At 44.1% G+C, this 21,737-nt stretch overlaps 1 protein-coding gene across 3 annotated transcripts in view; it reads right to left on the bottom strand.

Annotated features, from left to right (window-relative positions):
- Positions 1-21,737, bottom strand: part of COL6A3 (collagen type VI alpha 3 chain) — a gene marked incomplete at its 5' end in the record, with an annotated part of 54,650 nt that overhangs the window by 26,737 nt on the left and 6,176 nt on the right. For all 3 annotated transcript variants that reach the window (XM_082484644.1, XM_082484645.1, XM_082484646.1), the window contains 12 exons: positions 270-323; positions 753-845; positions 2,213-2,358; positions 2,701-2,779; positions 3,168-3,514; positions 4,917-5,519; positions 5,912-6,514; positions 7,112-7,711; positions 8,858-9,478; positions 12,147-12,713; positions 14,049-14,648; positions 17,441-18,043. In XM_082484644.1, coding sequence (XP_082340770.1) covers positions 270-323; positions 753-845; positions 2,213-2,358; positions 2,701-2,779; positions 3,168-3,514; positions 4,917-5,519; positions 5,912-6,514; positions 7,112-7,711; positions 8,858-9,478; positions 12,147-12,713; positions 14,049-14,648; positions 17,441-18,043 — 4,916 coding nt within the window. The remainder of the gene's footprint in view (positions 1-269; positions 324-752; positions 846-2,212; positions 2,359-2,700; positions 2,780-3,167; positions 3,515-4,916; positions 5,520-5,911; positions 6,515-7,111; positions 7,712-8,857; positions 9,479-12,146; positions 12,714-14,048; positions 14,649-17,440; positions 18,044-21,737) is intronic.

The following is a 21,737-nucleotide window of genomic DNA, read 5'->3' as shown; positions in this document are numbered from 1 at the left end:
AGCAGTACAGAGCTGGGTCACATCAAATAATGGAAGTTATTCCCCCTGTGGTGTCTTCTTCAGCTCTGAAGCAGCTCCTTACTGACCTTCTCCCAGGAGCAGCTGGGATCAGCAACTCAGGCCATCAGGTCGGGGAAACATAAAGTTCTACTTGCTCTCTTGTATAATCCATGCCCACATTCCCAGCAGAAAATATTTAGTGAAAGTGCTTCACTATGGTGAGGTCCTTAATTTGAGCAGTACCACAAAGAACAGGGGCAATCACTCACCGGTCCTCCTTCATCACCAGGATAGCCTCCATAGCCAAGATCACCCGTGGCCCCCTAGAAGACAACAGAGAGGATTCTACATTTCTTTCATAGTTCTGTGATGTCCTTCTAAATTGATATTCAAGATTTCCCTAGATATGCACAAAGCAGTTGTTTAGTCATCTGCGTAAACAAGTTAATGAGAGAAACCCCTTGACGTCCCTAACTTGTTTCACAAGACACTTCACCCCCTTCTTCCAGACACTCATCCCTGCCCTCTTAGTTGTTTTACAACACAGAGGCTATTAGGAAAGGGAAGAAGAGCAGCTCTCAACTGCTGCGCACAGCCCATGGCCAGTTTTAAAATGGAGGGCAAGTGGAGATGACCTCTCTGTTAACATCACCCCTTACAACTTACGCAGCCTGCACATCACCCACCCTTCACAACCATGGTGGACACTGACCTTGCACAGGGACCCTTCATCTCCAGATGAAGTGACCTACCTTTGGCCCTATGGGGCCCGGCACACCTCTGTCCCCTCTCTGCCCTGAGCACTTGCATGGGACCTTGCAGCATGTCCTCTCTGCGATGTTGTCCTACAACAAAATGCACATGAAACAATGGGAAGGTGTTAGAAACCTGGCAGAGCCCCAGTGCCGTAACTCCTGCAAGCCCTAAAGTCTGTGCAATTGCTCCCGTGCCAAGCATAATGTTGATCCAGCAGCATTTTGGGGTCTCTCTGCCTTGAAACACCCATGACAGCAGGAGAAGGAGGTGTGTGTTGGCAGACTGGTTAGGTTGCAAAGTTAGAAAGCAGCAGTCAACATTACCTTTTGGACATCAGAGGCAAGGGTTTAAAGGGGAACTGTGTGGGGCAGAATTTGTAGAAAGCAGTTAGTAGAAGATCAGTCCCCAGAGCAGTGCCTGTCACTGAAGAGAGAAATCTCATCTCCAAAGAAACAAATCCAGGCTGTGGAATAGGCCACGAGAAAGTCATTGCAGCAACCCACAGGCTGAGATCAATTTGCAAGCGCACAGCAAAAGAGGAAAAAGGGAAAAAAAAAAAAAAGATGGATTCAGAGAAATCACAGCTTGGATTTGCATCATCCAATAGAGAGAAAAAAATTTACTTTCTTTGCCAAGTACATTTCTGGCTGCAAATGTTTCCTGTCAGCTTTGCACATTTACATTTTGAAAGGATTTTCCTAGGCAACTGAATTACTTGGGAATGGGCTGAAGACTAGCTCTTATCCCCAAAACCAAGGTTCGCTCCCAAGTGGCTGCACTTTGATTTGTGGAGAAGGGCCCAGGAAGGTTAACACAAGGATCAGTGGTTAAGCCCAATCTTATTAAATATACTGGGAAAGGAGCTTAATGATGCTGGTAGCAGATGTGAAGTTGGGAGGAACTGGACATACTGATTCTGATTGCAAATTAACTCAACGAACTCAAGACGGACTACATAGATGGGAGGGAAGTAAATCTATGAAGAAGAAAGGATAACTCTTTCATCTGTTAAAAGCATGTCTGGAATACAGGCAGTGTATCAACTTGAGGAAAGAAACCTAGAAAGCAGTGCTTCTGCAAGAGATTTAGCACTGAAAGGCATGACAGTGCATTACGCGTAAGGTTAAAAAAAAAAACAACAGTATAAATACAAGCGGAGGGTGGGCTTTTTGGCATGGCAGCTTTTGATGGCATCTTATCCCGCCCCTAATCCCATGCGCTGTAGCCTCAGCTGGAGTAGGGCTTCTCCAGGAGCGGTACGAGACCAGGCAGCACCATCATCTGCTCTTAACTTTATTTGCTGTGGCATCTGTAAAAAGAGCTGACGTGAAATAGGGAGGGGAGAGGACCAGAGCCAAGAGGGTGTAATTCAACCACAGTTGAGCCCCGCAGGACATCCAGCTGTCGGCTTTCTTCCAGCATTACAAGACAGCAGTGCCTATGCCAAGTTACTTACAAGCTGCTCTGCCAGCTCGAAATCCAAGTCCAGCAGATTAACTCTGAGCGGTCTGTTGTAGGTGAACCCACGACCAAACTCTAGCTGCATCACTTTGTCATAATCGCTCACTCGGTCCAGCCCGACGAAGATGAGAGCGTTGACACCTGAGAGGGGGAGGAGCAGAAGGGGCTGTGTGATGGGGCAAGGTGGTCTGCAGAGCCTGAACACCCTTCCCTGTAAGGATGGGTCGTTATCTGCCTCTTCAGTTGAAAATGGAGCTTATTCAATGGAGAACAAGCAACTTCAAGCTCATTCAGTGCGAGTTACCCACATGCTTAGGTGCCAGCAGGTAGCTAAATATCACAGGAAGGCAACAAAGAACAACAAGTGCGTGTAGAAATCATTAAATCCTTAGTCATTACTATCAAAAGCTGGTGGATTCATGGTGTTAAAATGGGCCACATGTTAACATGGACTACAATCACTACCTTGAGAAAAAAAATTACCTTCTGTATGCAAAGCAGACGAAGCAGCCTCCAGCTGTTCTATCGAGTCATCTGCACCATCAGTAAAATGGATTATGACCTGGGAGAGAAACAAATTTATGTCAGGACCCAGAATATTTCAGGTGTGAAACGCAATCAATGTGCAACCTGCAGGGCCGTCTTCCAAGGGATGTTTCATCTGAGAGGAGAAGGGGAAATTGCTACACCCTTTCCAGGCCACAAAGCTTTGCATTTCTGTGCCAGACAATGGTACATTGTAACATGCAGGTGTTTGTTCCTAAAGCACAAACAGGGAAAATCTAGAAAGCGATAGTTTTCAGCCAAGCAGTGCTCATGGCTACTGGCTGCAATAAATTTATTTATTTAATGAATTTTATTATGAATTTACAGTCGCTTTGCCAACCAAAATACACCAGAATTCAGCTTTCCTGGCCAAAACCATCCCAGCAGCCTTGCTTTTCACTTACCTTGGTGCTGCCAGAGGGCGCTGATCTGAATTTGTTCAGGTAGGAGGTCAGTGTATCCGCTGTGAGAAAATAGGGCCCGCGAGTGCGCATGCCTTGAAACCTCTCGAAGAGCTCAGGCTGGTACTCGGAGAAGTCCAGTACCTCCACGGGTCCCCCCCGAGCCTGGGCCATGATGGATACCCTGACATTGGGTGCCTGGTTGCCGGTGCAGCTGATCTTCTGCATCTGCGTTATTCTGTTCAGCACGGACTCGACTCTGGACTCCAGACCTCTCTGGGAACTAAATAAATTTTGGCCGGGCTCGGCATCTGTGACATCGAAGCCAAGTATCACATCTAAGTCACAATCTGAAAGGGAAATGCAGAAAGTGAGGAGAGGAGAGCAACACTGTTGAGCAATACAACTGTTGCTTTTCAATCAATGACTTTCCTAGTTATTCTGTTAGTCATTAAGAGAAGACATTCTCTGTATCAAAAACTACCACCATTTGCTACACAAGTGCCTCGGGCTTCCTTTCATCATAGCAATGGTAACCTGGGAAAATCTGCATTTTATGAATTTTTTTTTTCCTGTGCAATTGTTGCTTAGCACTGGGGTGAGCCTACTAAACCAAGTCTAACAAGATTTTGCATTTTCATCAGGCAGCCATGACTGCTGCTTTCTCTCCACTGCAGGAAACCTGTCAGTACTTGTACCGTGTTCATGCACCTTCTGCCTGTGCCTGAAGCAACCGTCCTCCAGTCAGGGGGATGTAACATCTCCTGTGCCTACATGGGCTTTCAAGCACGGAGGTGTTAGAAATGTCTTTGATACTAATCACACCGTTGCTGCACTTGAGAAGCATTCATGGTTACCACCAGGAGCAGTTTGATTTTCTCTGCAGTTAGTTTTTCATCATGGCTGGAGCTGCTGCTCAGCTCAGGGCTGCTGTGGCTCTCTTTCAGCTTCTCCAGAGGTTTGGGAGATGCTTCTGCTCAAAAGCTGGAGGGCTGAGCCATGGTTAGTTGTGCTGGGAGTAGGATTTGCCATACTGTAGTAAGTTAAACCAGCTGCAGGGACTCTGGCCGGACAGCAATCACAGCTAGCTTACTCACCCCAACTCCCCTTGTTTGGCTTCTGAAGTAGCCAAATCTTGGGACTCTCTTAAGGCAATTTTACCTTAAAATACAACCACTCATGCCCTAGCTTTTTCTCATATACCTGTCACGAGATCAAGTGGGCACCCTGAATGATCTGGCAAGAGAAATTCTCATTTCCACCACGTCATGCATGCCAGGGACTGAACAGCCAAGGAGTCCAATTAACTTGTTATAAATGTAGCAGGCAAGAAAAGGACCATCACTTTTTTGTTTGGCACTAAACAAGTTGGTCTGCCAACATGCTACTGGCATCATGTGACTACACATCTGGAGATGAAGGTAGTGAGACTTAGTCCAAAGGACCTCCTATGATGTGAAGTAGGTCAGTTATTTACTGCCTGCCTGTCATATCTGAAATTCTTCCACCATGATGGCACCTCTGCCGTGACAGTACACCAGTCGTTCACATGCTGACGCACACCAACAGGCAGCTCTCGTACTAGAGGCTTGCAGCCTACCACCAGGTTCATGGAGGAGGCCTGGGCCCATGCTGCGCCTCAGACTATAGGCAAAGCACAAGAGTGGGCTGGATGAGTCCACCAAAACGCATTGGATAATAAAAGCCACCCTTTGGAATAACCTGAGCACATTATGAAAGGATCGTGCTTACCTCTTGTAACATCTGTTGTTCCTGGGCACAATTTCTCTTCCATAGCAGCTTCCAGTGTTACCAGGACCTGCTCATTCAGCTCAGACAGCTCCTGGGCTGTGGCTGCTCTGAAACTCATGGCGCTCTCGCTGGCCAGCCTGCTGACTTCCTTCAGGTCGATGTTTCTCACGCCAACTGCAAATACCTTGACGCCTTTCTGCGTGATTTCCAAGGAGGCACTCGGCCCATCGTCTGAGGACTTCCCACCCGTGACAATGAAGGCTATCTGGGGCACCCTCTGGTCAATTCGGCTTCCAGCCTCCTTCACAAAGTGTTTTGCCTGGATGTGCTTGATGGCTGCACCAGTGTTTGCCACTCGGCCACCTTTGTAGATTACTTTGTTGATGGCATCTAAAATCTGTGGTTTGGTGGAATAGTCCTTGAGGAAAAACTCATCGGTGACATCTGAGTTGTACTGGGCCAGTCCTACCTGGATAGAGTCGCCATCCCTATAAATGGCATCCACCACAGAGTAGACAAACTGGAGAACTTCTTGGAAGTTATCTCTCCCCAGATTGATGGAGCCATCCAGCAAAAACACAATGTCAGCCTGCTTTTTACCTCCTGGAAAAAGTGCAAAGAAACACAGTTATTCATAATTGTTTGTGGCATCTATATTATTCAAGAAGCTTAGTGCAGTAGCGTTGTGTTCCCCTCTTCTCTCTACCTTTCAGTTTCATTGGTCTTTGGCATGGTTTACATCCGTACAAGAAGGAACGTTTTATACCACACATTTATTACACTGCATACAACATTACTTGGTTTTGTGATAGGCACTCTCATCTCATTTCAAATTTAATTCTATTCTTTCCTATGCTCAACAAGATCTTCTTCAAAGTCTTCTTTAAAGCAATGTGACTAAATGCTTGGGAATCAAAAGGTGTTATTACAGACTCATTTTCATATCATACAAATTCTATCTGTGCTCTGTCCAGAAAAGTCTACAGCAGTCTTACCAGGTCCTAAAAATCCAGGAGTTTCTGTTGTAGGTATCGGAAGCTCTTCAAGAATACTCTGCACCTTCTTTTCTAAAGTTGGGAGTCCTGTGAAGTCCCGTACCACAAGCACACGCTCAGGGTCATTGGTAATGACCTGCAGCTGGCCCCTGTCCACATTCCTGGCTCCAACACCCAGAGGTTTAATGCTTGTTGAAGTGATCACATTAGCAGGCCTGTTCACATCATCCTGGGACCGGTCTCCAAGGATAAGGACTAGGTGCTGGGGCACTCCATCTTCTATCCTGCTCCCCGCAGACTTGATGAAGTAATTCTTCACCACATAGTCTAGGGCTTTGCCAGCATTCACAGGGGACCCCCCTCTAAGCCTCAAGCGGCGGATGGCTTGAAGGACAGCATTTTTGGACTTGTGGGTCTTCAAGTAGAACTCAGGGAAGACATTGTTGCTGAACTGCACCACACCGATTCGCACTCTGTTTGGCCCAACTTCCAGCTGCTGAACAATTCTGCTGATGAAATCCCGAATGTGAGCAAGTCCATCGGGCCTCACACTGTCAGAGCTGTCAATAAGGAAGACTATGTCTTTTTCGTCACCAGAAACATCTGCAAGGAAGCAAGGACAGAGGAAATTACTTGTGTGTCAAGTCTTTGCTTAAGCTTTGCTGGAGGATTTCTGTGCTATCTGCTCTCATGTGATGTAAAATTGCATCGCATATTTTAGCCAACTTTAGGCATGGTGCTACAGGGAGCCTCTTCAGAAGGGTTTGTGAGCAAGTGTGCATGCATGTGTTAGCAGTCTGCCTAATATTCAAAGTATGCATTACTCAGAGTGTTATCTGTTTCATTCATTAACAGTCTTCTCTGGATTTGTCAATCTTTCCAGCCCCATTTAGCCCCAGATTTATGTCTCTCTCCTAGAGAGCTGCTAAGTGGCAATAGATGGTATTTGACTTGAAAATCAAAATATGTAACGTATTTAGGTACTTGACTCGAAAATCAAAAGTTATAATCTACTTAGGTACTTGGGTATAATTTCCACATATCTGAAAGTTTCCTTCTAAAACTGTACATGTGCTACACCTTTGTTTTTAACTAAGGAAAACCTCAGTTTAGAGAGAAAGGATGGAAAGTTATTTACACATTTGAGCAACATTTACTTGAATAGCAACACAGAAGCAGCTGGTATCAACAGAGCCTTACCTATAGGGGGTTGCACATCTCCCAGCAGATGTCTAATTTGGTCCGCAGTCAGAGTTTCAATAGGAGCCAGCAGCTTCTGCTCGAGGCTGGGCAGTTCCTGGAAGCTGGAGACTTGGAATACGTAATCAGGACTAAGGGAAATCTGTACCATCTCCTCAGGATCCACGTTCTTCGCTACCACCATAGGTGCCACCCCCACTTGTTTAACTTGGAGTGATGGGTACTCTAAGTCATCATCGGACTTGCGGGAGGAGAGGATGACCAAAAACTGAGGGACACCCTCCTCTATGCGGCTCCCGGAAGGCCGGGTAAAGATGGTCTTTGCCACAAACTCAAGGGCCTCCCCCACGTTCACCTGCTGGCCACCCTGTGGCCGCAGCCGTCTCACAGCGCTCTGCACCTCATCCTTGGTAGAGTGGGCATTGAGCAGGAACTCCACGTGGGGATGCTCACTGAACTGGACCACTGATATCCTGGTGGTATCAAAACCCACGTCCAGGTTGTTCACTATCCTCTCAATGAGATCGCGGATGAGGTAGAACTCCTGGGCGGCATAGCGGGAGCCATCAACCATGAACACGACATCTCTTTTCACACCCGCTGGAGGAAAGAAGGCAGCAGTCAGAGGTTGCATCAGGCATTGCTTATGGAGAGCAGCTAAGCTCATTATCTACTTCACTGGCCATGCCTTTGGCCATAGGGAGGATGTTTATTGTTTCATTGCCTGTGATATCTCCTGGGACCCCAGCAGGCAGCTCTGTGTTCAACCCAGAGACAGGACAAGTCTGCTAGGCAAACCCCCTAGTGCAAGAACAGCAACTTCCAGAGCAAAGGAAGCAAGAGGAAGTAGGGGAAACCTGGAACAATAATTCCTTGTGGGCTCTCCACCCAAGGAAACGTAGCCTGGTGATGCTTCTTACTCAGGGCACGTTGTCTTGCCTTGGGTTGTTTTACACACAGTACCACCCCTCTTTCCTTGGCTTTGTCCTCTAGGACAGCTTCTATCATATAATTCTCTCAGCTTCTGCCTTTCCAGGATGACTTTTTGCTTCCTAATAAAGTGTTTTCTGCAGTGGTAATTCAGGTCAGAGCCTGAATTATAGCTGAATATCACACTGATAAATGAGGATGGAGTAAAGCAGTCTCACTCTGAAGGAAAGGAACAGATAGAGTAGGATGGTGGACTTCAAAAGGACTGATCTAGGGTTGGTACCTTTCATCCCAGGCATACACTGGCTGGAATTCATTCCAAGCAAGACCAGAAATCGAAGATCTGATCTTTTTCCTGATGCCCACTTCCAGTTTCCCTTCCCCCAGTGAAGGAGCATGGCAAATGTAAGACACATCAGCAGGTCTTACATTTAGCAGAAAGCTGACCTTGATTTATAGTGGTGTGAAGGCTGTATCACCAAAACGATGCAATTTCCATTCCAGAAGGAATAGCATAGATTTGAAATCTATCAATTTAAAATAAGATTAGGGTCATAGCATTCACTTTGTTGGTCTTACATGCAGATACAACACGGACCACCTCGAGGGATGGCCTTAAAGGTGTCTCAGCTGAATTACACAGGCCCTACCAAACCTAAGTACATAAAAATAATATATATCGACAGTGAGACCAAGATGGACTTGGAGTCTTAGCCGTGACCGCCTTTGCTTTTCTCAGTTTGTGTTGCAACCATGATGTTACTAAACATCATATTTTGCCGCTGACTTTCGGTGCAGACACAAACATCTTCTCACCTGGACTGGGTGATGTAAAAACCAGATCAGGGGCAAGTGACTCTATCTCTTTCTTGGTCAGCCGGATGACTCGGTTCGAGACGACCTGCTGCACCGTATCCAGCTGGCTGAAGTCAGGCACAGAGATAGCAAAATCTGGGAGGAAAGAAATCGTCTGCAGCTCTGTGAGGTCGGCATTTCCAATCCCAATGCCAAATGGCACTGTGCCGCTTGTCTTCAGGACCACTGAGGGCCTCCTCACATCATCCTGGGACCGGTCAGCAGTGAGCAGAATCAGGAACTGTGGGACGCCCTCTGCTATCCTGCTGCCACTCGACACCGTGAATACATTCTTGATGAGATAGTCGAGGGCTGCTCCAGTGTTCAGAGGAGATCCTCCCATAACTTTCAGCTCCTGGATCGCGCTGATGAGGTCTGCTTTGTCTTCATAGGTGTCAAGTAAGAACTCGGGTTGTATGACATTGCTGTACTGTGCGACGGCGACACGGACCTTATCACGACCAATATCCAGGCTTTCAATAACTCTTTGGACAAATGTCTTCAGCAGAGGGAAGCCTGTTCTGACACCATCTGAGCCATCGATTAGAAACACCACATCCTTCTTCTCACCTCTGTCAACTACTGTTTGAGACAAGTAAGGGTAGGGGGGAATAAGTGAGATTCTCTTTTGTAGTGATTATTATTCTCCGCATACATTGAACCGAAGGAGTACAAAGCTGGGGGAGGGGTTAGCGAGGTGTGAGGACAGGTGATTCGGTTCCTTTGCCATCGGATGCAATCCCTGGTGAAGAGGCAGATGGGTGCAAATCGGTAGCAATGGCAGTGCCACACGTGCCATGCCTTACTCACCGAGTCATAGAATCATAGACCCATAGGAAATAGGGTGCCAAGGGACTCTGGGTGCCATCCCCTACCTGAGGCTGGGAGAAGCCATCTGCTCCCAAGGGGGCTGGGAAGCTGGCTTTGCAGTATGCAACAGGAGTCTGGGGGCATCAAGGATCTGTTGCTCCCAGAGAAAACTGAGTTTCTGAAGGAAATGGTATACTGCAGAGAGGGGGCTCACAGGGAGCTGGTGAAGACAGAGAGAAAAGCTTTTCTGAGTCATCACTGAACTTAAAAATAAATAATCCTGTGCATGCTCAGACAAAATAAGAATTTGCTGGAAGTCACATCCAACCGAAAATGCTGAAATGCTTTCCTAAAATGCTAGACACTGATTTTATATTTCTTTTCTAACTTCCAGCACAAAAAAAAAAAAAAAAAGCGCTAATCATGACCAAAGAGTCTGTTTTTAAAAAAACAAGACTGTGAAAGGTCAAAGATCAGGGAACAGTTGACACATTCTGTTATTGACTAACAGAATTGCAAAGCTTTCCCTCAGACAAGCAGAAAACATCACTGCCTCTCAAACACAGCAACTGATAGATGGCATCCCCCAAAGTGCTGTTGGCTTATTTATGGCAGGGTCAAGTGGGACAAGCAGGAGCATGATCTGTCCCTCTGAAGAAAATCTTAGATATCTGCTTATGAATGCTAGACATCTAAAGAGTTAACAAGGGCAGTTGAGGTCTTAATGCAGACTTCAAATCAAGTTTACTTTTTAAGAAGAATGTTGCAAACCTGGTGGGTTAATGCATAGTACTGAAATATTAATATAGCTTGTTGAGCAATACAGGTGGGAAGAGAGAGCAGATATTGCCTGGTGTATCCCGGTTTTATATACTTCCTCTGAAGTTCAGGAGCAGGGGAAGAGTCCTAACAAAGGTATCTAGGTAGCAGATATAGAAGAAAAAGATATGGGTACTTATATGAGGTGGCTCTCTTTTAGCCAAGAATACTAGCAGGTGGATGCAGCTATTTGTGAGTAATTAGCACAATTATTCACAGTATTTGGTGGTCAAAGGGATTCAAAATGATCTTGACGAGACAGAAATGGTTTTAAAAGAGAGGATGCAATTCAAGAGCACCAGTTGCACTAGTCTGTTGAGGCAGAAGCTGCACAGATATAGGAAGGGCAATGACTCCACATGGAAAGGACAGAGTAAGAGATGACCAAGGTTACACTCTGGTCATTTGGAGCATGCTGATGTTGGAGAGACAACGGTGAAAAGGTAGAAAACCTGCAAGACCTACAAGGAAAGATTGAATAAGCTGGGTACACAGCTGATGATACGAGGACCATGACAAGATGTACGTGGCAAGATAAAAGTAAAGGAAAGGCTGTCACACAAAACACGGGAAAGAGCTAACATCTGTATCCTTGAGTTGAAAGAGGTGTTAAAGGCTTAAATCATGACTGGGAAGGCAGATGTTTGTCATTGAGGGAAACTACCTACAGATAAGGATAAAAGCAATTGCACAGACTGATTATGGAGACTGGGGAAATGTCCTCCACTGGAGGATTTTTGGAAAAGAATAGACCAATGTCAGCTGCTTCTGGACAAGAAGATCCTGTTGGGGACAAGGGTATGTAGCAGATGGCACCCTGAGATCCCTTCCAGCCCTATTTCTTTTTATGTTTCTATGATTCTAAGTCCATCTGCCCAGGACTTTTACAGAGAGATGACGTGGCTGTTATTACACTTTTACTTGACCCCACCTGCTGTTGGGAGACAGATTAATTCTCAAATTAGGGCTACCTCAGGAAACCACACAGCTGGATGTGTATAAGTTCCAATACCACAGTGTTGATTTATAATTGTGGCTGTGTGATTATTTAAAAAAAAAAAATTCTATCCTTTACTTAATCTGTACTCATCTATTGAGCTTGTAATGATAACTGATTCAAGAGCATCTAATTTATTGGTGCCTAGGTACAAAATGTAGAAACTGCTGTCATAGCCCATAAGAAATAATGGAGCAAGAGTGAATCCAGCGTGCTGCAGTGCTCCTTACTCCCTACCACTCCTCCAGAAAAAGGAGGGTGGAAAGAGAAATCAATACAAGCCTTTACTTGCTTCTTCTAGCCTTTGCGCAGCATTAGACATCAAGATCTCTGCACCAGTTACCCTCTTATTTCAGGTTTGTACCATGTTTTACACACTGGTAACAGCACCTACTGCAGACCTTGCAGCCAAACAGAAGGCTTTTACCTTATTCATCTTTAAAATTCAGTTTGGACCTTAATGCTTTGCTGGATCAGGGTCTGACCCGAGGAAACTCCAAGTACAATGCAGTTTCTACATAATCATTTTAAACATCACCAGACCTAATTGCCCCAGTTACCAAATTGAAAGCGGCATATAAGTTGTGTCTTTCAGCCTTTTGGAAACCCAGGGGGTCCCTGTACCTGTTGGCTGAAGCTGGATTGTTTTCAACAGGTTGACTATGTTTGGCTGAAGCTCTGAAATCCGAGGGAGGGAGTCAACGTTCAGAATGAATTGCGGGGCATAAACTATCCTTTCCAGCTCTACAGGGTCAGCATTTTTGGCTTTGATAGCAAAGGTCACGACACCGGCTTGCTTCAGGGCATCTGATGGTTGCTCCACATCATCGGTTGATCTCCCAGCAGCAAGGACGACCAAAAACTGAGGAACCCCTTCTTCGATCCTGCTTCCAGCTTCCTTCACAAACAGCCTCCTTATAGCTTCATCTAGCGCAGCTCCAATGTTCAGTTGCTTCCCAGTTTTTATCTTCATCCTTTTCACTTTCAGAAGCATGTCTTGCTTAGACGGGAGTTCAGCAAAGTCAAATTCAACTTGGATGGTGTCACTGAATTGAGCTACAGCTACTCGTGTGGCATCAGGACCCACGTTCAGGTCAGAAATGACTTTGTGTACAAAGTCCCGGACAGCAGGAAAGCTACCCAAGAGGTTGGCTGAACCATCAATCAGGAATAAAATATCTTTCTTGCTTTCTAGAATAAATTCACAAATGAAAAGAAGGGGGGGGAAAAAAGATGTGAAGGCATTTTTCTTCTTAAACATCGTCCTAGAAACTTCTCTGCAAATTAGCTGGGTTTCAATATGCAAAGCAAGTGATTTTCATTTACCAAAGTATTCAAAGGCTACAGGACTGAACAGTACCTTTGACTTATTTATCTGAGGAATAAAAGGAAGCAAGGACACTTCTCTCCTAGGACTCAATAAATTCAGGCACCAGACAGTCATATCATACATTGTATCGCATCATATAACTCATATCATAAATTGGCCATTTCAGATTACACCAGTGATGTTTATGTTCTAGCAATCTGCCAATAATACAGGCGTGAAGTACAACAGCTGTGGAGGGGTTCTTTTCCTATTTAAAGGCTCAGTAGATAAAGAATAGATATTAGTTCAAACATACACGTGTATATGTTCATGATTAGTTCATACATACACAAGGCATTTTCTGTATTTTCTTAAAGTACTTCTCCCAGTTATAACACAAGGAGGCACTTAAATCCATAGGTGAGTTATGACTTTGGGAGGAGAAAAATCCTTTTACCTGTTTCTGTTCAACACCCTTTTAATCTCATTGAATATCCAAGGCAAAACCAAGCACCTCATAATTTTATGTCTCAACATCTTTCATATTTATCTTAGTGGTTTCCTTTCCATACTAAGCAATCCTGGCTGTTTTTATGTCTTCATATGCACATAACCACAATAAGAGAATTTAGAAAATACCAGTTTAAAAAGGGTTAAACTCACCAACAGCTTTTGGGTTTAATTTTAGAGGCAAAGTTTGAATATTTGGAGTCAAATTCAGCCTCTGTGACAGCCTCATAACAGCACATTGACAGAGTGGTTCTGGGGAAGGATTCGGCCACCTGTGCCTGGCTAGACCTCTGCTTCTCTGTGGTCTTTGGCACAACTTTAACCTTTCCACACCACTCCTTGTGGCCAAAAGTGCTTGCTTCCATGTCCTGAGCTAGTGCAGATGATGCATTTACAGGCTGTGACGTTATTATGGCAACAGAAAGGGAAAGGGAACACCTGAGTGACTGGTGGGCATAGACTCACTCGGATCCTTCTTCAGTCCTGACCTGCCAAAGGACTTAAAATTCTGCTGGTTTTAAAGTGTGCTAGCAATGACTTGAACAAAATCAAGAGCTTCCAGTGTCAAGTCATGTATTTAAGGTTAAGCACACCCCCTCACCACTTTGATGATTCAGGGCCTTTGACAGATGTGAAAGTTTGGAACAAAGAGTCAAGAGAAACAAGATTAACTTAATGCAGTCAACATGAAGGAAGGTAGTTATTACCTGTTGGGGCGAGTGGAACCTCTTCCACACCTCCACTAACATATGTTGTTATGGGCTTATTTAACTCCTGGGGTAAAGCTGCCAGAGCACTGAAATCATCCATAAAATATACCATTCTTGGATTAAAGGCAATCTGCTCAAGTTCTGCCTTATCCGCACTCCTAACTCCAACAGCAAAAGTCAGCACTCCGGCCCGAGCTAATTCATTGGAAACTTGCAAGAAGGGATCGGCAGACCTCCCTGCCATCACCAGGACTAGGACCTGCGGCACTTGTTCATTTATTCTGCTCCCACCAGCTTCCGTGAAGTGATTCGAAAGCACAAAGTTCAGTGCAGAGCCAGTGTTCAGCACTGACCCCCCCTTGGGCCTCAGCTGCCCCATACGTTGAATTATGTCTGATTTGGTTTGGTATGAGTATAGAAAGAACTCAGTTTTAGGAGTGTCGCTAAATTGCACTAAGCCAACTCGGATTTTGTCACTGCCGACATCAAGGTAGTTAACTAGGGTGGCAACAAAGTCACGCACAAAGGGGAAGTTGGCATTTCCAACGTTGAGTGATCCATCCAAAAGAAAGATGATATCCCTTTTGGTTACTTGAACTGCAGTAGAGCACAGAAAATAATATGAGACATCACAGAAAACAAAAATAGATTATTTTTTTTTCTCATGTGTGCATACAGCATACACCGTACACACATGTAAACCTTGTTAGGAGGAAGGGAGGAGAGTGGGAGATAGAGAGGAGAAAGAGTGTGATCAGCACGGAAATAACAAGGACCTTGCTGGAAATGACAACATTTGGCAAGGGAGGTTTCTGACTTGGATTGAAAAGTCTTTTAAACCTCAGGTTTATCAACAGGGCTGTCTCTGTCATGGCAGATGTTTTCAACAGCTGCTAATGCCAGACTTGCATGTTCAGGACCAGGTCCTTAGCTGGCAAAAGCCAGCCTCATTGATTTTGGTGGAGCAACACTGAATTAACGCCTGAAGACAACCTGTTTATCTGCCAAGCCATCATGCATTTACTTGGGGCTTTCCAATGAAGCTTTAGGGAATGTTTCTGCTTTCTGGCACCTAAAGTGTGGTTTGACACCCAGGGCTATCACCCTCTTCTCTAGAACCACGTCCTGCCCTGCAATGACTTCCACGGTCACACTACCCTTGTGCCATGCAGCCAACATTGGCTGGCCTGGGGCACAGAGTCAGGCTCCACTTGCATGGGAAAAACACTTCTGCCAAGTAACCAATTTGGCTGGTATTTTGAGTCAAAATAGCTTTTACTAATAGGCTTACAAAAGCTGGTGCCGATGAGGTTGCAACAGCTGCCTGAGATATACCTGCCTTTTTGACATCTGCATTTAAGGCAGAAAACTGCATTTTGATGTCAGACATACATTTTGCAGGCTGCTGAAGTGGGGAGAAAATTCCCTCTTCTGGTAGTAATCAGTCAGTTCTCAGCTCCCTCATTAAGGAAAAATCCTTCCCAGGCTGTCTCCCAGCATCTGAGCCCCGAGACATAGATCTGCAACGTCACCCCAAAGAGACCACAGCATCATCCCCCTGTGCTTTTTGCTCTAAATGCGTCATGTCTAGGTGACAGACCAAAATGCCAAAACTTTAAATAAAATCTCAGAGAACTGATGAGTGGGCTCATCCAATGTATCCCTTGGATACCTTCCTCCAAATAAATTACTCAAGAATATATTTATGCCCATTGCTAATTCTGTTCAACATCTTTCTGTTTAAAGCATTTACCTATGGATATATGGCTATATTCATCCGTGTCTCTAGCTTGCCTCATCCCTGCAAGCTTGCTGTCCTATATATAAAATAAATACCACGATATTAAAATCAAAATGGAGAGAAGGGCTCTTTGGAGTACAGGCATTGTTCTCAGATTTTACAAATTTTCTTGGTTTTCTGTATTTTTAATTTTCCCCAGAAAAGTGCCGTTCAAGGCCCAGGCTGAGACAATATCTAGTTGAAATGTAACAGACTGGCCGGTGTCAAAATCAGTTATGTTACTAACAATAGTCATTTTATGGAGTAGGATATGATTACTTGCTTATTATGTAAGTGAATACCTGTGAGTACAGTAGAGCAGAAGGACTGGAAAAAAAGAGAAGCTGCATGAATGAATGTTAAAGAACAAGAAAGTATGGGAACATTTTTAATTTACATTAAAAAATAAAAATGTCAGGTTTGGTGTATAGCCATGCAAAACTGTATTAGTAGGAAACACATTCTGAAAAAAAGCATATTAAATGATAAGTCCCGTGATATTCATCTTAATTAAGGACAAGTATTGGCAAACTGATTTTAAAATGTCTGCCCTTCATGTAAATCAGTCATAGGCTTTAATTCTTTAAGGACCCTTTCCAAAAACTCATTTTATTTTGCACTGTGGTTTATAATTTTAAATTACTTGGAGAAACTAGAAAAAATATGGACATGGTTCGACACCCACTTAAAGCCGATGGGAACCTCACTACTGACCTTACTGGGAGCTGAAAGAAGCCCTGCTTTTCTAATATTTATATGCCATGAGACAGAAATGCAAGGATCTAGTGCAACACTAATTCAACCTCAAGTGTCTCTGTTGGGAAGAAATCCTGAGAAATTTGGTATAAAATCTCTATGCAGCTAGAACACCTCTTGAAATGCAGGGGAAACTGCCTCAAAAGACATGACTAGAGATTGGATTGCTTCCAAAGTCTACTGATGTCAATGGCAAGACCAAGTAAAAAGAATCCACTGGCTTCATGGGGCTTTGGATTATCTTCTAGGCAGATTAAATTAAAATCAACACTGCAATAACCTCATATGCCTTTTAGGGCTTGAGCTGAGTAAATGATAAAAAAACTGTAAATATATTTTTAAAGGGTCAGATTCAGTCCAACAGCATCAGGCTAGCTTTCTCTGAACATCTCCATGAACCAACTTGCTTATTTTCTTTACACTCAGAAGAAACTTTTAAGTTTTCTTGAGCAAATATCCACTATGAAATATTTTCAAAATGAAGAATAGATTGTAACATTCACAGCGTGTCCTGTTCATAGGTTACACAAACCCTAAGTGAGAGAAAAAGCCTCCACTGAACGATTTCAGTACCTAACTAGTAAAGCACATCTTCCACGTCAAGGCCTTTAAATCTTGGTGACAAACATGGAATGGGACAAAAATCTCCGGGAAGGAAGGACAAGGCTGTAACAACGACCACGCTACCAAATTCACCAATCTGTTCATGCACATTTTGCAAATCAGAGACAACATTTAGCTATGCTAAACATGTGCTTGATGCTTTTTCACCCCTTATCTCTAAACATCATAGAATAAGAGTTGACAAACGTATAAACCCTATCTCCGTAATTAGAACAAGGAAATTAATTACCTGATGGTGGTTCTTGGACAATCAGTCCTCCAGAGAGTGTCCGGATAGGTGACAGCACTTCGGGAAGAATGGCTTGCATGAACTGAACACGGAAGTCATTTGGGTTGAACACAAAATCTCTCTCATGGGCAATTTCTTGAAGTTCTGCCAGATCAGCGTTTCTCGACCCAATGGCAAGGATCACTATCCGATTCCTTTTCATCTCTGCTGCGGCTTGGTCAACAGCATCCCTGGACTTACCACCAGTGATGAGCACCAGCATGGGGAGCACCCCTTCCTCCATTCTGCACCCAGCGGCACTGGTGAAGAAGTTGGTTCTTACAAAGTCCAGTGCCGAGCCAGTGTTGAGTGCCGTACCACCCATGAGCTTCATTTTCTTCACGTTAGCCATCACATCCTTTCTGCTCTGGTGGGTGTTAAAATAAAACTCTGGCTTCACAGTGTCTGCATACTGCGCCACCGCGACTTGGATCAGGTCGGGTCCAACCTCCAGCCTTTGGACAATTTTGGCAACGAAATCACGAATTGAGTTAAAGGGGCCAGTCCCCAAAGCAGTTGAGCCATCTATCAGGAAGACTATATCCTTCTTGTTCACTTCAATAACTGCAAGTAACACATGAACACAATGTTAGCGGAAGCCTTCACCACACTCTGTGCATCAATTCTACAACAGTTCAGCAACATTTAGGACACCTTGTTTGTTTGAAGTGCTATTACTCTCAACACTTTTTAAAGGGTCTTGCTTTCAAAACAGAATTATTTTTTAGGTTCTAGCAGAGGGCTAATAAATTTGATTGAATATTTCTCCTTTCTAAAACACAGAAGTGTTGCAAGAATTGCATTGTTTATAAAACTTTATATTAAAATGCATATACATGTCAAAACAAGAAAGAAAGGCAAACAGTCAGGAGAAATGTTGGCACGCAGCTGGCACATGAGATGAAATAAGCCGGTGATGCTCCCACTGTCTGCAGTGGAGCCATCTGAATTGTGAGTGTGGTTCGGTCTCAGAAGGATTAGGTTCCCAAGAGCAATGACACAAGTAAAGAACAGTCTCCACTTACTCAACATACCTGGATTTGGGTCTTCACATCCTACATGTTATTCCTTATCTAACAAAAACAAGTTATGTTTTTTCTTGGCACAGCTAGCCCAGTCATGGAAGAGCTGAATTATATTCTGGTTGCCATGTCTATAACAAAAGGGTCCCCTACGTTGTAATCTCTGAAACTTTATCACTGATGATGGCATAGGACACAGAAAGAGCACAATTAGCTTTCCGGTTCCCTGGCTAAGTTTGAAGGAAGATAGTTAAGGGGAAAAAACCCTGTCGTGCGGCACTGGAACCAAAGCACCATCATATTTAATACAGCAAATGTACATGAAAAAACAGTAAATACTAACAAGACCAATACCATTATGATAAAAGCATTATATATGATCATCATGGGAGATAATCTTAATACCATCTTTTAGACAACCCACATGTATTATTTGAAGCAGTAAGCCGTGGCCGGTATTGTAAATAAACCCAGTCTCATTATCACCTCCTTGGTTTCATGCCATTGAAGTGGAAAAGGAAACCTTGTGTTGTTTCCAGATTATGCTGGAGCATTATGGATCATTGCGTTTCATTGGACTTGGGGTGTCCTTAAATTGCCTACCCACCTAAAGGCTCCTGAGATGGGGCTAATATTCAAAACATCAAGTCCATCACCTCCCAGGCTCACTGTTACACCCAGCACTCAGCATGGGGGAAGAGGGAACCCAGCATCATCAGGATCTCACATCCCTCAGGGCAAGTGGTAGCAAACGCTCCCTTGTCCTGCCTGGATGGAAAAGAGCAGTCCCTCAGCCCATCAGGGCTCCTCTGTGTGAAGGCTGTTTACTTTGGATTTGAACAAAGAACAAAGCTTTGGCTGCAGTCCTCCTTGGCTGGACACCAGCTGGCCATGGAAAGCAGTGCTCCCAAAAGCTCGTCTCTGTCAGGTTTCTCATTACAGGCAAGTGCCATGAGATTGGGCTACCCTAAGGAGTGATTTAGAACTGGAGATGACATCTGCAACTCGGCTGTCCCCTCTGTCCTGGGGCTCCAAGAGAACTGCCTCCAAGAGCAAGCGCAAGCCTTTGCAAAAGCCTCTTCAAAATCTTGCTGAAAGTTGTTCAAGTAAGGACCAATTGTCAAAATGTGAAACTTAAAATAGACCCTGCACGAATCAAATATGGTGTAGCCCTCTCCGAGCCACAGCCTCACGTGAGCTTCTGGTGGCTTGCAGTTGACTACCTGGGCTATCAAAACAGAGCTACTCACAAAGCAACAAGGATTTGTTTAAACTATCTCCTTCGCAGAGCGGTAAGACTTCCAGCATTCATTCCCCCAGCTGGGTTTTTTTCCTCATCTGTTACTCTGAGGAGAGGGCTGAAAACAGAAAGCTTTCCAAAGGGATAACAAGGGCTGAAATCCCTGCTTTGTATCACTCAGGAGAGATGTCCAAAGCACTTCCTTAACTTGACAGCAGCTCAATACTCAAAAATGGAGACCCTGGAAAATTTTGACTTTATATAGAAATGTGAGAAACATCAAAGCGGCTTTGCAGAGATAAGGGAGGCCAGGAAGCAAGAGTTCCCTCTGCTACTCACTCCTCTTGCAGCTCTCAAATCCTGCAGTACATTTCCTTAGAGAAGACGAAGGCAAGGACCGAAACCAAAACCCACAGGAAGAAACACCCCACGGTGCTAAATTCAATGGACACAATTAAAGCAAAAGCATTTAAGGAAGGCTGTACACATCTCACAGGATCTGATCCATGATCCCAGGGAAGCTGATGGCAACTCACAGGCTGCGGTATGTGTCCCAAACCAGTGCTTTACACTGCAGGCTTCCAAGACATCGGTGTGAATCAAGCAGATCAGTCAAAATTAATTTCCATGAACACTAGGCAAAGGAAATTCCAGAAAACTTCTTTGAAAATACCAGCTTGTCCATTTAAGGTATCCATCTGTATGTAATTGCACAGGCTGATGCTACTGTAGTACCTTCTACAAATGAGCCGGCATTTTAAGTGAAAAATATGCAAGTGCAGATGAACCCAAATGTACCAATATGCTTAATCTTGCCATTCAAACAGTGTTAAAGAGAGGTTTTCCATTGTCTAGCATGGGTCCTGGCATGCACATTTTAGCTAGACATGCACACTTCAGCTTATTTAGCTAAATATGGTTCTCGTGGGGTGCTACAAGCAAAAGCGCTTTATGTTCTTTCCTGGAATAATCAAGGCAAGGTCATAAAATGATCTTTTAGGCAAATTCCTTCCTTTGATTTGAGCCATGGGATAGCAATCATGTTTAGACATAGATCAGCGAAGACATCTGGAATGCAGTTTTATATGTCAACATACATCATGAGTTGAACAGTATGTACAGAACTCCAGACTGGCACTTGGATCCCAAAAGTGCTGTTCGCATTAAGCGCTCCAGTAATTAAGTGCAGCAACTCCAGCCTGGCCCTTTCCAGGGGCCTCTGAAATACGACATATTGTTTCTTTATAAAGCCTCTCTATCAGTAAATTTAACTTAGTCATAGAACCATAGGGTGAGAAACTCTTAATCACCTACTTGCTCCATAAATCCAGATATTCATTATTCTACTCTACCCAAGATAATTCTAATCCAGAAATAATGTCAATGGGGACTTAAGAGTGACAAAGTGACCTAAGTGGAATATTGACACCTACATTTTCATTTCCCGTGGCCTCCTGGAAAGCTGCAAACTTTCTTAGCTTATGGATTGAAGGGAAAATACATGTTAGCAAGGTAGGGATTTAACTTCAGAAGAACGAAGGGCTCTTTCGCTTTTAAGTTCAACAACACAGGAATTTCACCCTTTCCTCAAGGGTAGTGTACAGTTTCAATGAGGTACGGTATTTTACTGTTTCAGCAAGCTGATAACTTCAACACTGTGACATAGGGATCAATTTAACATCGCTGATAGCTTTCCCAGATTTCATTCTCTTGACACTTTCAACTGACACTTAACGTAAGCTTATGTGACAGAAATGTTTTCAGAAAGGACAGTGCTGCGGTATTTACCCCCGGGGTGCTTAGAAAGCCCAATAAGGATTATATGAGCTTTTTTATTCTCTGCTTGTGTCCTTTAAAACCCCATGCCATGCCAGCTATTGACACAAAACCTCACGGTTTTCAAAAGATAACCCACTGGGCAAATGAGTTTCTGCACATTAGCCACAGAACTATTTCTTTCCCATTGTTTCTCCATAAGCAGACCAGAGAGATGCAT

This window comes from Vanellus vanellus (assembly GCF_965231255.1).
Source record: "Vanellus vanellus genome assembly, chromosome: 5".
Classification (NCBI taxonomy): domain Eukaryota; kingdom Metazoa; phylum Chordata; class Aves; order Charadriiformes; family Charadriidae; genus Vanellus; species Vanellus vanellus.
The sequence above is the reverse complement of the archived record's forward strand: the minus strand, read 5'-3'. Positions and strand labels throughout refer to the sequence as shown.